The 12,867-nt window shown below is 50.6% G+C and overlaps 1 protein-coding gene across 1 annotated transcript; it reads right to left on the reverse strand.

Annotated features, from left to right (window-relative positions):
• Positions 1 to 2,211: 2,211 nt before the first annotated feature.
• LOC109749018 (jasmonoyl--L-amino acid synthetase GH3.3) lies at positions 2,212 to 7,880 on the reverse strand. Its single transcript, XM_020308013.3, has 5 exons — positions 7,604 to 7,880; positions 6,645 to 7,032; positions 6,429 to 6,530; positions 5,255 to 6,072; positions 2,212 to 3,074 (listed from the first exon to the last, which is right to left on the reverse strand). Exons 2-5 carry the CDS (start codon positions 6,938 to 6,940, stop codon positions 2,521 to 2,523), a joined length of 1,770 nt encoding a protein of 589 aa, XP_020163602.1. The 5' UTR covers positions 6,941 to 7,032; positions 7,604 to 7,880; the 3' UTR covers positions 2,212 to 2,520.
• Between the last annotated feature and the right edge of the window lie 4,987 nt (positions 7,881 to 12,867).

Genomic DNA, 12,867 nt, shown 5'->3' on the forward strand with positions numbered 1-12,867 from the left:
TCAGGTGCACCTGGATCCGATGGCTGTGGTGTTATTGATCAGGTGGCTTAAATTTGCATCAAATCAGCCGGCTGATCCATAGTAGTTGGGGGGGGGGGGGGGGGGGGGCGCACGGCCCCCATCAAACTTGTACATAGCTCTGCAATTGCTGCCATGGTCCACGGATTGAATGAACTAACAAATATGGTGACTTCTTTTTACATGTTTCATTACGCATGACCATGTACTTTAACGTCGTATATCACTTCTTCTACCCGTACAGCCCAAATGTAGCCTACCGAAGTACACCTATCTGGGGCAACGCTGTATCGAAGAATTTGATTGATAAGACAATACGTACCAAATTAATATCAACAAATCCACCACTAGATATATTTTCATATGTATTATTCCGTATTGTAGTTCTTAACAATTTATCTATATATTTTGCAAAAAATAGTTTATCTATATATTTGTCAAACTGATAAATAGTTGACTTCCTAATTAAATTTAGATGTCGTCTACTTCGGGATGGAGGGGAGTTGTCGTGAAATTGTCACGGCAGATGTCCTAGTGTGAGGACTTAGTCGTGAGGCGAACACAGTTATGTGGTAGCTTGAGAGGAGTTGAGCGGAATCGAGAGACCAACACAAGACAAGGGTTTAAACAGCTTCGGGCCCCAGGAAATATCATCCGGTAATAACCCTACATGTTGTTTGTGGCTAGGTCTCATTATGCTCATGAGGGAGTCGCCGTAAACCGACTCTCCTAGTTATGTCTAGCCTTAACGATTATTTTCTCGCTTGTCCCCCTTCTTGGGGTGCCCCGCCCCTCATTATATAAGTTGAAGGGGCGGGTTATATGTAGAGTCCAACCCGGATTAAGATTTAAACTATTCTGACTTCGTATCACGGGCTTCTCTCCATGTGCTTCTTAACGTCTTCGGGCTTATTAAACCCAGATGACTCTGTCTGCCGGGTTATAACTGTCTGCCGGCTTACCATCTGGCTTACAATCTGACTTATAATCTGGCTTATAATCTGTCCGCCGGCTTATAATCTAACTTAACATCTGCCGACTTAACATCTGACTTAACATCTGCCGGCTTATAATCTGACTTAACATCTGCCGACTTAACATCTGACTTAACATCTGCCGGCTTATAATCTGACTTAACATCTGCCGACTTAACATCTGCCGGCTTATAATCTGACTTAACATCCGCCGACTTAACATCTGACTTAACATCTGCCGGCTTATAATCTGACTTAACATCTGCCGGCTTATAATCTGTCGGGTCACCAATGAAACACCGAGTCCTAGCCAGGTCATATCTCCGGCCGGGTCATACCGCGGGTTATATCCCCGACAGGAGTACCTAGTTAAGAGGTTGGTTAGTCAAACTGACTGCGAAAAAACCCAATATCTACTAAAGTTTTTCGAAATTATCAAGACATAATGGTGTCGCAAATTTTTATAGGCAACGAATAATCTTACGATGTGTCTAGGCGTGACCAGGTAGCCTCATATTACCCCCAGATTGAGATGGGTTTACGGTACACCGATCAGTCCGGGCGTTTAGGCCCCTAAAAAAAGTCCAGGCGTTTAGGATGAAAATGAAGAACCCGTTTGGGTCAGCATTTTTTGACCAGAAACTGGTCAAGAGGGCGCTTTAGACGTTTGATTTGAGGGGGAAAAGGTAGGGGGACCGGCCGTAGATACTCTTGTCAAGGAATATTCAGCCACGAACCCTCACGTCAACCATTCAAGCGACTCATCGGCATGTGCCGCTGCCGCGCAAACCGTCGGACCCAATTAACGGCGGCCGCGCGGCGGGGCTGGCCCCAAGCGCATCACCCCGTTTCACGTCACCACCTGCGCACAGGTCTGGCCGGCCGGACGGCACGTAGGGCACCCACAACCCACGCGGCCACGCGGACCTGTGTGCCCATGGCCCTTGGCCACCCACGAGCATATCCCCAGCGGTCTTGGCCCGGCCTTCAATTATCGACAAGCAAGATGCCGCCGCTTGGCGAGTTGCTGGTCTGCAGCCATGCAATGCATGTGACGTGCCTGAGGACGCCGAGCGAGCGAGAGAATGGGCTGTGGATTCTCTGCCTTGCTGTGGCAAAGGCAGAGAGGAACAGTGCCTCTACCTTTCCCCTACTTTTAGTCGTTGATTGAGAACGGACCGCCCAGATCTGGCGCAACAGAACCACTGAAACAGCGATATGAACAGTGCGCGCGCTACGGACCGCCCAGATATGAACCGGTAGACACACCACACATACACTTTTGGCCCGTGGCCAGACTTTGCAACATCACGTACCGCAACAGACACACATCACTGTCACTCACACACTCGGACACAGAGACACCCTCACCTGCATGTGGACAACTCTGTACTGCTCTTCCCAGACAACCGTGCATGCATGGTGCATGCACCCTGTAACCACCGCAGCTACGTACGTACGTTTCATCAGATATCTTACAGACAGACGTGGCGCGACACGTCCCGTGATCCCGGCTTGCATGCATGCGTCAGTCGTAGGCGGCGCTGAAGAAGGCCTTGGCGGTGCAGGCGGCGAGGATCTGGAGGACGCCGGCGTTGGAGCGGGCGACGCAGCGCGGCGACTTGAACTGGCTCACGGGGGCGCCCAGGGAGAGGTAGTGGCGGAGCACCCGGTGGAACGTCCCCCGCTGCAGCACCCGCAGCTCCAGCGGGCCGATGGCGCGGGACCGCCGCGACCCGACGTAGCCGGGGTCCGCGAAGGCGCGGTCCAGCTCGTCGCAGCACCCCTGCAGCGCGTCGGCGCTGGCGTCGGCCGCGGCGGCGTTGAGCTCGACGAAGACCACGTAGTGGCCCGGGTCCGACGACATGTCCGCGTGGCTGGTGTAGTCCACCACCTCCAGCTTCTCGGCGGCGAGGAACTTGGCGGCGGCGGCGTCCACGGCCAGCTGCAGGTCCTGCTCGCTGTTCTTGTCGATGTTGATGGACAGCGCCAGGTTCCGGCGGCACACGAACTTGAGCTTGGGCGTCGCGTTGTGGAACCCGGCCACCCGCACCACGTCGCCCAGCCTGTACCGGTACAACCCTGCCAAATATATTTTTTGTTTCAGAAATCACTACAATTCTATCACCAAATAATTATGGATTTTTTCTTGTGATTTTCTGAGAGAGGAAACATAGTACCCATCGAAGCAAGTCATGATGAAATAAAAGGCCCAGCACGGCATGTAAAATGACGGGCCAACATGAGACAAACAAGCAATGATGCAAACAAAATTCTCCTATTTGTGGCACTGGCCCGGACCCTATAGTTGTGGTCACGGATTGGACATGTACCGGCAACCTGTGCGTGCGTGCCCACTTGTGCTGTGTGTTGCACCGGTTCTTATCCAATTATCATCTGCCAGGACACATCATTTCCTGTAGGTTGATGTGGCGCCCATGCTCGACCTTATCCGTGGAGCCATGCAGGTGAGGCGACGACAAATCATACTGTTAACTGACGTAGTACTGAAAACTAACACAACGATAGGATAAATTTTCCGGGGTAGATCGATAGGGTGTTAGGATAAATCCTACTGTTAACTGACGTACTTGAAAACTAACACAAGAATAGGATAAATTTTCCGGGGTAGATCGATAGGGAGGTTGGGAGTGTACGTGGCTTCAGATGACGGAAGAGTTTTTGTTGTCTTTGATCTTAGGTTTTGTTTGACAGTTGCAGGCGGTTGCATTCACATGTTATGACCTGCCGCCTGCCGGCCTGGTCAAAGTTAAACTTTTGTTAACCTGCTACGGAAATTGAATGGTGCGAATTCCAAGTTGGAGTAGCTGCTAGCTATAGGGGTCAAGAATGCCGCCTCCTACCTCTCTAGGAGAAGAAAAAACTGTGGCTAGGGTTTTCACGTAAGTGCCGCCGTCACCGCTGGTACCCCTCGCCTCCGGCTGCCTTCCAGCACCGGAGAGGTTAGCCGTGTTTGGACCGTCTTAACTTGGGCTAGGCTTCAGTTTGAATGTCTAGGTCAGTGATGAACAATGACATCATCGACGGCGTGGAATTAGATCTCTATGTCTTGTATTGGCGTCAAGAGATGGTGCATCAAGCTTCAGCTAGTCTTATAAAGGTTGTGCAATTTTAATACATGACCTTGCCTTCTCGCGGGCAAGAATGATGAACAAGAGCAAAGGGACAGACCGCCATGCCTCGCATATATATATTATTACCGGTCCACCGGTTCAACACCTAATCTATGGATATTTTTCACCTAAACTCCAACGTGTTAGATTTTGAGGCATTTTGATTCATTAACCTCCATCCAATAATATAATACGTTTTTGCAAGCTATCCACACGCCACACTTTCTAAGCTAATGTTCAGACTTACTACCTCGATAAAATATGGGACGTATGCATCAATGATGGGCGGGAGCAAGATTATATTGGAACATCGAGTGCTAAGTCGTGTCTTGGCCAGGGCTATATGGTTGGTCTTTGGAAAAACAACGAGCACTTGATGCTTGGTTTTTTGGCTCGATGTGTTGAACGATCATATTCATTCCAGACGATGCTGAAAAGTCCTCGGACTCTCATCACCTTTTGGTTTTTTCCCGGCGAAAAGGACTTGCATCGCCCGTGTCGATTAACGTACTAGTCAACAAAGTTAATGTATGCTCGACGGTGTAACTTTCATACAGATCACCGATCACAAGCTACTATATACGTGACAGTAACGCCACAACTAATACCCACCGTAGCCGCCATCTCCTGCTTCGTGAAGCATCGTGAGCACTGTGTTGGACTTTGGTTCACTAGGTCAGAGGAGAGAATCCATGACCCTCCAAGAATGCTCGCCAATATATCTCGCAAGTCGCAACCAAACGGGGTCTAGTTCATCGGACGGCTCATTTGGTGACCAAATTGTCCCACTAGACTCGCTAGATAACGGGGCAGAAAATGGTATCCGCTCCGGTCCAAATTGATTGTCGCAGCTCTATTACGTCCACTTCGAAAACCCTGTGCGTTTCGACGGGAATCCATCGACAGGTGACCGTCTTATCTACCTAAAAGCTAGCCATTTGGAAAGTGGAGGCTCCACTTGGTTAAGTTAAGACCTCAGTGAAGGACTGATCACCCAGCACAAGGGTTTGGAACCGGAAGGCGACAGGCCAAGTCAATGCCCACCTTGGCGGGTTCATGCATGGACTCCATGGAGCGTACGTAAAAGAGGCAAGGAATTAGGGTGGTGCAGTGGTGCGTGCGACGTACCTGCGAATGTGGTCATGACGACCTCGTAGTGCTCGCCCACGACGACGTCCGTCAGGCCGACGGGCTCCGACTCGCCGTAGCAGGCGTCGGGGCCGGGGGCGGCCGTGCAGCCGGGCCGGAGGGGGATGAACTCGAAGTAGCCGATGTCGGGGAGCACGGTGAAGGTGGCGGACTCGGGCGGCGCCGCGGGCTCCACGTTGGCGCCAATCCACCCCTCGGACGCGCCGTACTCGGCGGCGACCAGCGGCAGCTCGCCCGCGTAGTGCCGGAGCTTCTTCACGTAGTGCTCCATGGACCCCGTCATGATGCCGTACACGTACTTGGCGTTGGGCCACAGCGCCGGGATCACCCCGTACCAGTTGCTCAGGCCGGCGCACCTGCGCGCCACGGCGTCGGCCAGCTCGGGGTTCGGCCCGGCGAGGAGCGCCGACACGGCCTGCCGGACGGCCGGCGAGGTGACGCGCGTCGGCGAGAGGGCGCCGCGGCGGATGTCGGCGCAGAGCTCCTCCCACACCCGCTCGAAGGTCTGGAAGGCGAGCACGACGCTGTGCGCGAAGGTGGCCGACACCATCTGCACCTCGCCGGCGGCGAGCAGGCCGCAGAGGAGGTGGCAGTAGAGCGACTGCGCGAAGTCGGCGCCGAAGATCACCTCGTCGGGGCTGCAGCACTGCGACTGCACCGCGCGCATCGTCGCCTTGAACTCCTCGCTGCGGTACACGTTGGTGGTCGCCGTGGTGGCCGTCAGCCCGCCCTTGGTCGTGAACTGCCGGCTGCTGTAGATGAACTGCAGCGCCTTGCCGTCCTCCACGGGGAACTCCCTGCCGTTAAGCAGTCACCATATATGCCTCATTAATGGAGATCGCCAGCCGAAAAACCTTCACTATAAAACTAGAACGAAAGTGACGAGCCGACAGTACGAGAGGAACAAAAGGAGGTTGCAGTCGTACGTTAGGCTTATTGCATCGATCATAGATTTAATTCTAATAACAGGTTATTCTACGATTGATTACTCCATTCCAACTCACAGATCGATCGATACCGTTGGTTCACGTGAATACGTGATGTACAAATTGAGAACGGCCGAATTATGGCGGAGGACGACTCCCCGGAAAGAGGCCGGGCACCAGAAGCCAGAAATCAACCGAAGGAAGTCTGGGATGGATTTGCTCCGTACCTGTTCCTGAAAGCGTAGGAGGTCCGGTATATCTGCATCGTGGACTTGACGAGCTCCTCGTTGAACAGCAGGTACTTGCGCTTCCCCTGCGTCGTGCCGGAGCTGCACGTCGTACATCGCCATGATCATTCCTTGTGGAGAGCTAAAAGAGGAGCTATACGCTACGATAGGACTATAGGAACCTTGATGATTGGCAAGTGGCAAGGAGCGACCAACCTTAGGGAGATGGAGGTGACGGGTTTGCCGGTGAGGACGGGCGTGGCGTCGCCGTCGACGATGCGCTCAATGTAGGGCTCGAGGTCGGCGTGCGTGGCGAGCGGCACGCATTCCTTGAAGCTGGCGGCGTCGGTGCGGCCGGCGAGGCCCAGCCCCCGCAGGTACTCGGTGTCGCCGTTCTCGGCGAGGATCCGCCGCAGCGTCTCCCGCTGCACATTGTCGGCGTCCCGTGTCAGCCGCTCGAACTCGGCGATCACCTTCTCCCCGCTGAACTCGCCGGCCTTCTTCTCCAACATCTTGCTGCTGCTTGCAGAGTCGAATCACCGGCGATGCAGTGATGCCGTCCACTCTACGCCTCGGTCAGGACCCAAGCGGCTGCCACGAGACGCTGCAACAACAGGAAGAAGAGCCGAAACCAAGTCAAAAACATGGGGGTGGGGCTAGTTGGTTCGACTGTTGAAGAAGAAGATTGTGACGTGAGCGATGAGATTTTGTGTCCAGCATCGCTCGTGTCCTCTTTTGGATAAAAAGGTCGAGCAGGACAAAATTAACAGCGGGACTTTTCTTTGCTTCTTCGACGAAAGGAAACAAAACACCGAGGGGGCAAACCAAACGAGAGGAGAGGAGAGGATCGTGAGAGGAGAGCAGCGGGAACAGTGGCCACAGGCCTGTCTGTGTGCTTCTCGCTGCCCGTGAGGTGGAAGTGGAACTACTAAAAACCAAGGCCTAGAAATCTGCTAGTGGTAGCTAAAATTGGTTCAGCCGAGGGACAAACATCCAACGATCTTCTCTCTCTCTCTCTGTGCTTTCCTTTTCTTCTCTCTCTCAGGCAGACTGATGAGGAGCCTACGACGGAGAGCGGAGCAAAGGGACAGCGCAAGAGACAAAGAACAGCTAGGGAAGGGAGCCCGAGAAAGAAAGAAAAGGGAGCCGGAGCCCGGCCGCGTGGGCGCACGCACCTCGGGGAGTCCGCCGCGGGGCTGCGGCTAGTCGCGCCGCGGCAACGGACAAAGCGCGGCGCGGGAGGGAACGAGGCGCCCCTCCGCTCAAGAAGCACCTATGCCGGGCGCGAAGACGCACGGGGGACAGCGCGCGGTGTGGAGTGGAGAGAGTACGGTGAGGACCGAGGAGGAGACGACGGGCGCGGGCGCATATATACACGCGCGGTTTTATCTGCGTGCGATGCGAGCGGAGCAGGACTGTCGGGAGGGGTAATACAGGAACACACGATCTTTTTACACACGATCTTTTTTGCCATGGGTTGTTGTTGTTGTTGATGGGACACGATGGTGGCCTTTTCATCTTGCTGTGCCACGACACGATCGGGCTGCAGTGATACGGCGCAAAGTTTGCTATCCGGTTTTATCCATGGCTGCAAATGGGGAGTTGAGGTTAGGAACGGCTTGATTTACGTGTATGTCCTCACGGCTAGCGACAGCGATGCCGAGCTAATTACAATATCATGGTTGTGTCCATCAAGTAATTTAGGATATGGGATAGTGGATATTTAAAGCATCTACATCCAGACGCCTCAAACTCATCTCAAATGCCCGGACAGAACGGACTGGTCATAAAAAATCGACTCATCCGAACGTCTCAAACCCGTCTCAAACGCCTGGGTTATCCGGCGCCCTCAGAACCAGATCTAGGGTGGCTATGGGGCGGCTCAGGCACGTCCGGACGCGTCCGTCTGACAGGCCCCGCCCACCACCAACACCACAGCTGTCCCGCAAAATACACAATCCGGCTTCCAGCTCCGAACCACTCCACTCGCCTCTCTCGCTTTGTCCTGTCCTCTCCCTTCCCGCATTCCGATCCAAGCCGGCGCAATGTCGACCTTCGGCATCCACTACGGCTCCGGCCTCGACTACGACGAGGAGTTAGCCCTCCGCATTACCTTGGAGCGGTCCAAGAGGAGACCGGGGGCAGCTCCGAATCTACAGTGCCGCGACAGCCCCCGCGCCAGAGCTAGACCCTCCCAGCCCGCGCTCAGCTCCAACAAGACAGCGCAGTCCGCACAGCCCCGGCGCCGTCCCCTTCCCCCTCCGGCCGCTCAACTCCGGAAGACGAAGGTGTGCGCCGCCCGCCGCGAAAGGCAGCGGGCAAGGGAGAAGGAGGCGGCGGAGCGGTTCGTGAGCCGTCGCCGCGGATGCCGGCGGAGCCCGATGAGGACGAGCGACTCCTCGCATGGGTCTACCACCGATCGCTCACAAAGGCGAAGACGGACGCTAGCCGCGCCTCCGGCAGAAGAACGCAAAGAAGGCAGCGGCGGAGGCGGCTCGACTCGCCAAGTCGAAGTGGCAGCAGGATAAGGCCATCTGCCAGATGAAGGGGTTGATCGTCCTGTCTGACTCTGACTCCGACGACGGCGACGACGATAGCTCCACCTCCGACGACGACGACCAAGATACTCCACCAGCCTCAGACGCCTACAGCTGCGCCGACGACCAGAAGGGCAAAGGCCCGGCGCGGAGGTGGTGATCCCGCTCCTCCTCCTGTGTTTAATATATCGTTTTTAGTTGTTGATGTTTAAGAACTTGTCGGACGACGAGCTGAGATGATTTTTGGGTCATGTCAAGTTTGTTTATGTCCGTTTACAGCCGATTTTGTTGTCCGTTTTCAGCCCTTTTTTGTTGCCCGATGTTTGATCACGCACAGTAGCTCACGTTGCATGTATAGTATGGATATAGGCTGCCGGATATGAGATACACGGATGTGGAGAGCGAAATATGACGTGTGCCCGGTCAGTGCCCGCGGATGTTTGAGGGCTGAATTAGCACATCGCGGCTTTAGATGCTCTTTTCTTTTCTACGGTCAATCTCATATACATGGTATATTCCCTTCACTTCTAGAGAAAATAACGAAGTTTTGCATAAGTTTACAGGTTTTTTTGGAAAAACTTAGGATCTATTCATTAACCGTCAAAATAGTAGTACAAAGAACACCAAAAGTGAAAAAACTCACCAGGGTTAAAGACCATCTAGCGACGACTACAAGCACAGAAGCCGGACAAACATTATTATAGTGGATAGTCGAGAACTCGTCGTGCTAAAGTCCCACATGACCAACACACGACAACAACAACAACAATTGTTGCCGATGAAAAGAAGCGTAGGTTATGGCTCCTTTGTTCAAAGAAAAAATATAGGATTCTTGTGTTTGATTGAGATCCCTAACGACATAATGACATGCCAATTATACATTTTCATGTGGTTTGACTTTGATTTGACTCTATTTATTAGGATTCCTGTGTTTTCTCTATTCCTGTAAATCGGATATCCAAGTTTGCAAAATTCCCACGTTTCTTTTTTGACGCAAAAATGTTTTAAACATGCATTCCTATCCAATTCTTTTTTTTTTCTTTCCCGCGTTTTTAGAATCATGTGGTCCAAAGGAGCCTTAAATCAAACTTTGGAAATTTTGACCAATGATATTGTTTTAGATATTTTGACCGAGAACTCGGTAATCATATGCACATTTTTGTCTAAGAAGTACTTTATGGATAATACTATAATTTGATTGGATTTTATGCATATTCCCTTTGTTCCTAAAAGGAATATATATATATATATATATATATATATATATATATATATATATATATATATATATATATATATATATATTTGTTTTTTATATTACATCATGTATTAGGAGATCAAGGCCAATGCATGAAGAAGCATTTATGATCAATACCTCTTTGAGTCAATGCATAAAGCCCAAATAATCCCTTTTAACTTTTCCTTGATATGTAACTTCAAGCTATATGTTCCTTTTGGCATAGAGAAAATTACAACAGAAACTAGTTCTAGTGGCCAAAGTTACATTGAAAGACTATACCAATGTCCCAAAGATCAATTGTTTCCCATGGACCGGAAGCATTATATACATTTACCACCCTAAAATCCCTCTTTATTGTGAAACTAACTCCTAATGTGGCATCCACATTAAATCACATCACTCTAAAAAGAACAGTCGTAATATTTTTGACCCTGAAACCGTAGAACAATTGTTTTGCGATAATTGTTTTTAATAAAATAAATTATGTACAAAATACAAGGGATACCACCCTGAAAATTTATTCTATTCCAGTTTTCTCTAACATGATGAACTATGGATCACTGAAGCAAGAATATTTAGAGAGATGAGTCAATCCATTGCTCAAGAATGGCAATGTTCTTTGACTTAGTTATGTGCCTGAGGCATAAGATCATGTTTGAATTTGAACTTCGAGGCCTCCTTTGTTGGTGTTTCATTCTGGAAAATCTTTCCATTTCTCTACATCCAAATGTTCTAGCAGCTTAAAATGACAACATCCATAGCATAAAAGGACATGGCTATCCTTTTATCAAGCCAACGAGGGAGCGCAGGAGATACTGGCATGGAGCATGCCCGGAAGACATGCCCATCCACGCACATCTTTTCAGAAACTTCATGAACGGCCAAGTCCTCGTCAAGCTAGTGGAAGACGACACGCTCAGAACAAACCCGGGCCTGAAGCTACCAAGTCTTGGGGCATGTTCAAGGGCTATTGACGATGTCAGGTCCAGGGGTGTAGATGGACACTGGAAGTCGGCCCACTAGGCCCGCTCAGAACCCCCAGGCCGCTATAGGACCTCTGATACGTCCATTTTGCATCATGTTTTCTTACTGTTATTTATAATGTTTTCATCCATAATAATGCTTTTTGGAGTAATTCAAATGCCTTTTCTCTCATAATTTGCAAGGTACACACCAAGAAGGAGAATTCCGGCAGCTGGAAATCTGGACCTGAAACAGCTACTCAGGCCACCTATTCTGCACAACTCCAAATGAGCTGAAACTTTACGAAGATTTTTTTATGGATTATTTAAGGAATATTGGAGCCAGTAATCACCAGAGGGGGGCCACCAGGTGGGCACAACCCACCTGGGCGCGCTTGGCCCCCCTGGCGCGCCCTGGTGGGTTGTGGCCTCCTCAGCCCACCTCCGGTGCCCATCTTCTGGTATATAAGTCATTTTGACATAGAAAAAATAAGGAGAAGACTTTCGGGACGGAGCGCCGCCGTCTCGAGGTGCAACTTGGGCAGGAGCATTTTTGCCCTCCGGCGGAGCGATTCTGCCGGGGGAACTTCCCTCCCGGAGGGGGAAATCATCGTCATCATCATCATCATCATCATCAACTCTCCCATCTTGGGGAGGGCAATCTCCATCAACATCTTCACCAGCACCATCTCATCTCAAACGCTAGTTCATCTCTTGTATTCAATCTTGTTTCCGGAACTATAGATTGGTGTTAGGGGTGACTAGTAGTGTTGATGACATCTTGTAGTTGATTACTATATGGTTTATTTGGTGGAAGATTATATGTTCAGATCCATTATGCATATTAATACCCCTCTGATCATGAGCATGTCACGGGTGCGCGTCGGTCCTAAACAAACGGTTTAAAACCCCTTTCCACGACGGCATTTCGAACCGTCGCCAAGTGAGTGTGGGCGATAGGGGGGTCCTTCCCACATGACCCAGAAACCGTCGGGGATATGCCCTCCTGGTACACACGCTCGGCAAAATGAAGTCGTGTGCGACCGGCGAGCGCTCAAATACGGAAATACATATAGTAGAGCTAAAAAATACAATTATACGGCGAAATTATTTCCGATCGCAAGTACATCCCACACAGTAAGTCCTCGCTAAACGTTTCCGTTCGTATGTACGTCCCACACAGTCGCTCCAAGGAAAATGTTTCCGTTCATAGGTACATCACACACAATTTTTCCTATTAAATCGTTTGCGTTATTGAATGTATCACACACGGTCCGTAGAAAAAACTGTGTGGCAAAGGCTGTCCATGACACATAATTTTTATGTGGTAAACGTTTGCGCAAGGTGGCCTAACGCAAACAGTTTTCAAGAGAAAGTCGTGTGTGATTGTTCATTGATCCAACACAGTTTATTCCTAGAAACTGTGTGTGTTGCCTGAGGTCATCGCCCATGGTATATTTTCAATAACTGTTTGCAATAGCAAAGCCCAATTAGCAGGCAAATTCGCCATTAGCAGGCTAATTGCCCTATTATTAATAGTCCATTTATTAATCTAATTGACATTCATATTATGCACACAATAAATTTCATTTCCATATTAAGGAAGCAGAATTTCATAAGTTAAATACATCAGAGTACAACATGATATAGCTTCAGCACTCAGCTACCCCATTACACAACTGCACCAACACCAAGTTCCA

The sequence above is a fragment of the Aegilops tauschii genome, chromosome 3 (genome assembly GCF_002575655.3).
Source record: "Aegilops tauschii subsp. strangulata cultivar AL8/78 chromosome 3, Aet v6.0, whole genome shotgun sequence".
NCBI lineage: Eukaryota > Viridiplantae > Streptophyta > Magnoliopsida > Poales > Poaceae > Aegilops > Aegilops tauschii.

What these genes read in the sequence shown, in the direction of transcription:
- LOC109749018 (XM_020308013.3), bottom strand. Translation starts at nt 6,940, where the DNA reads ATGTTGGAGAAGAAGGCCGGCGAGTTCAGCGGGGAGAAGGTGATCGCC. An exon ending in GTCACCTCCATCTCCCTAAG is followed by an intron (nt 6,531 to 6,644) that starts GTTGGTCGCTCC and finishes TACGACGTGCAG; the next exon opens with CTCCGGCACGACGCAGGGGA. An exon ending in CGTCATGACCACATTCGCAG is followed by an intron (nt 3,075 to 5,254) that starts GTACGTCGCACG and finishes TATATTTGGCAG; the next exon opens with GGTTGTACCGGTACAGGCTG.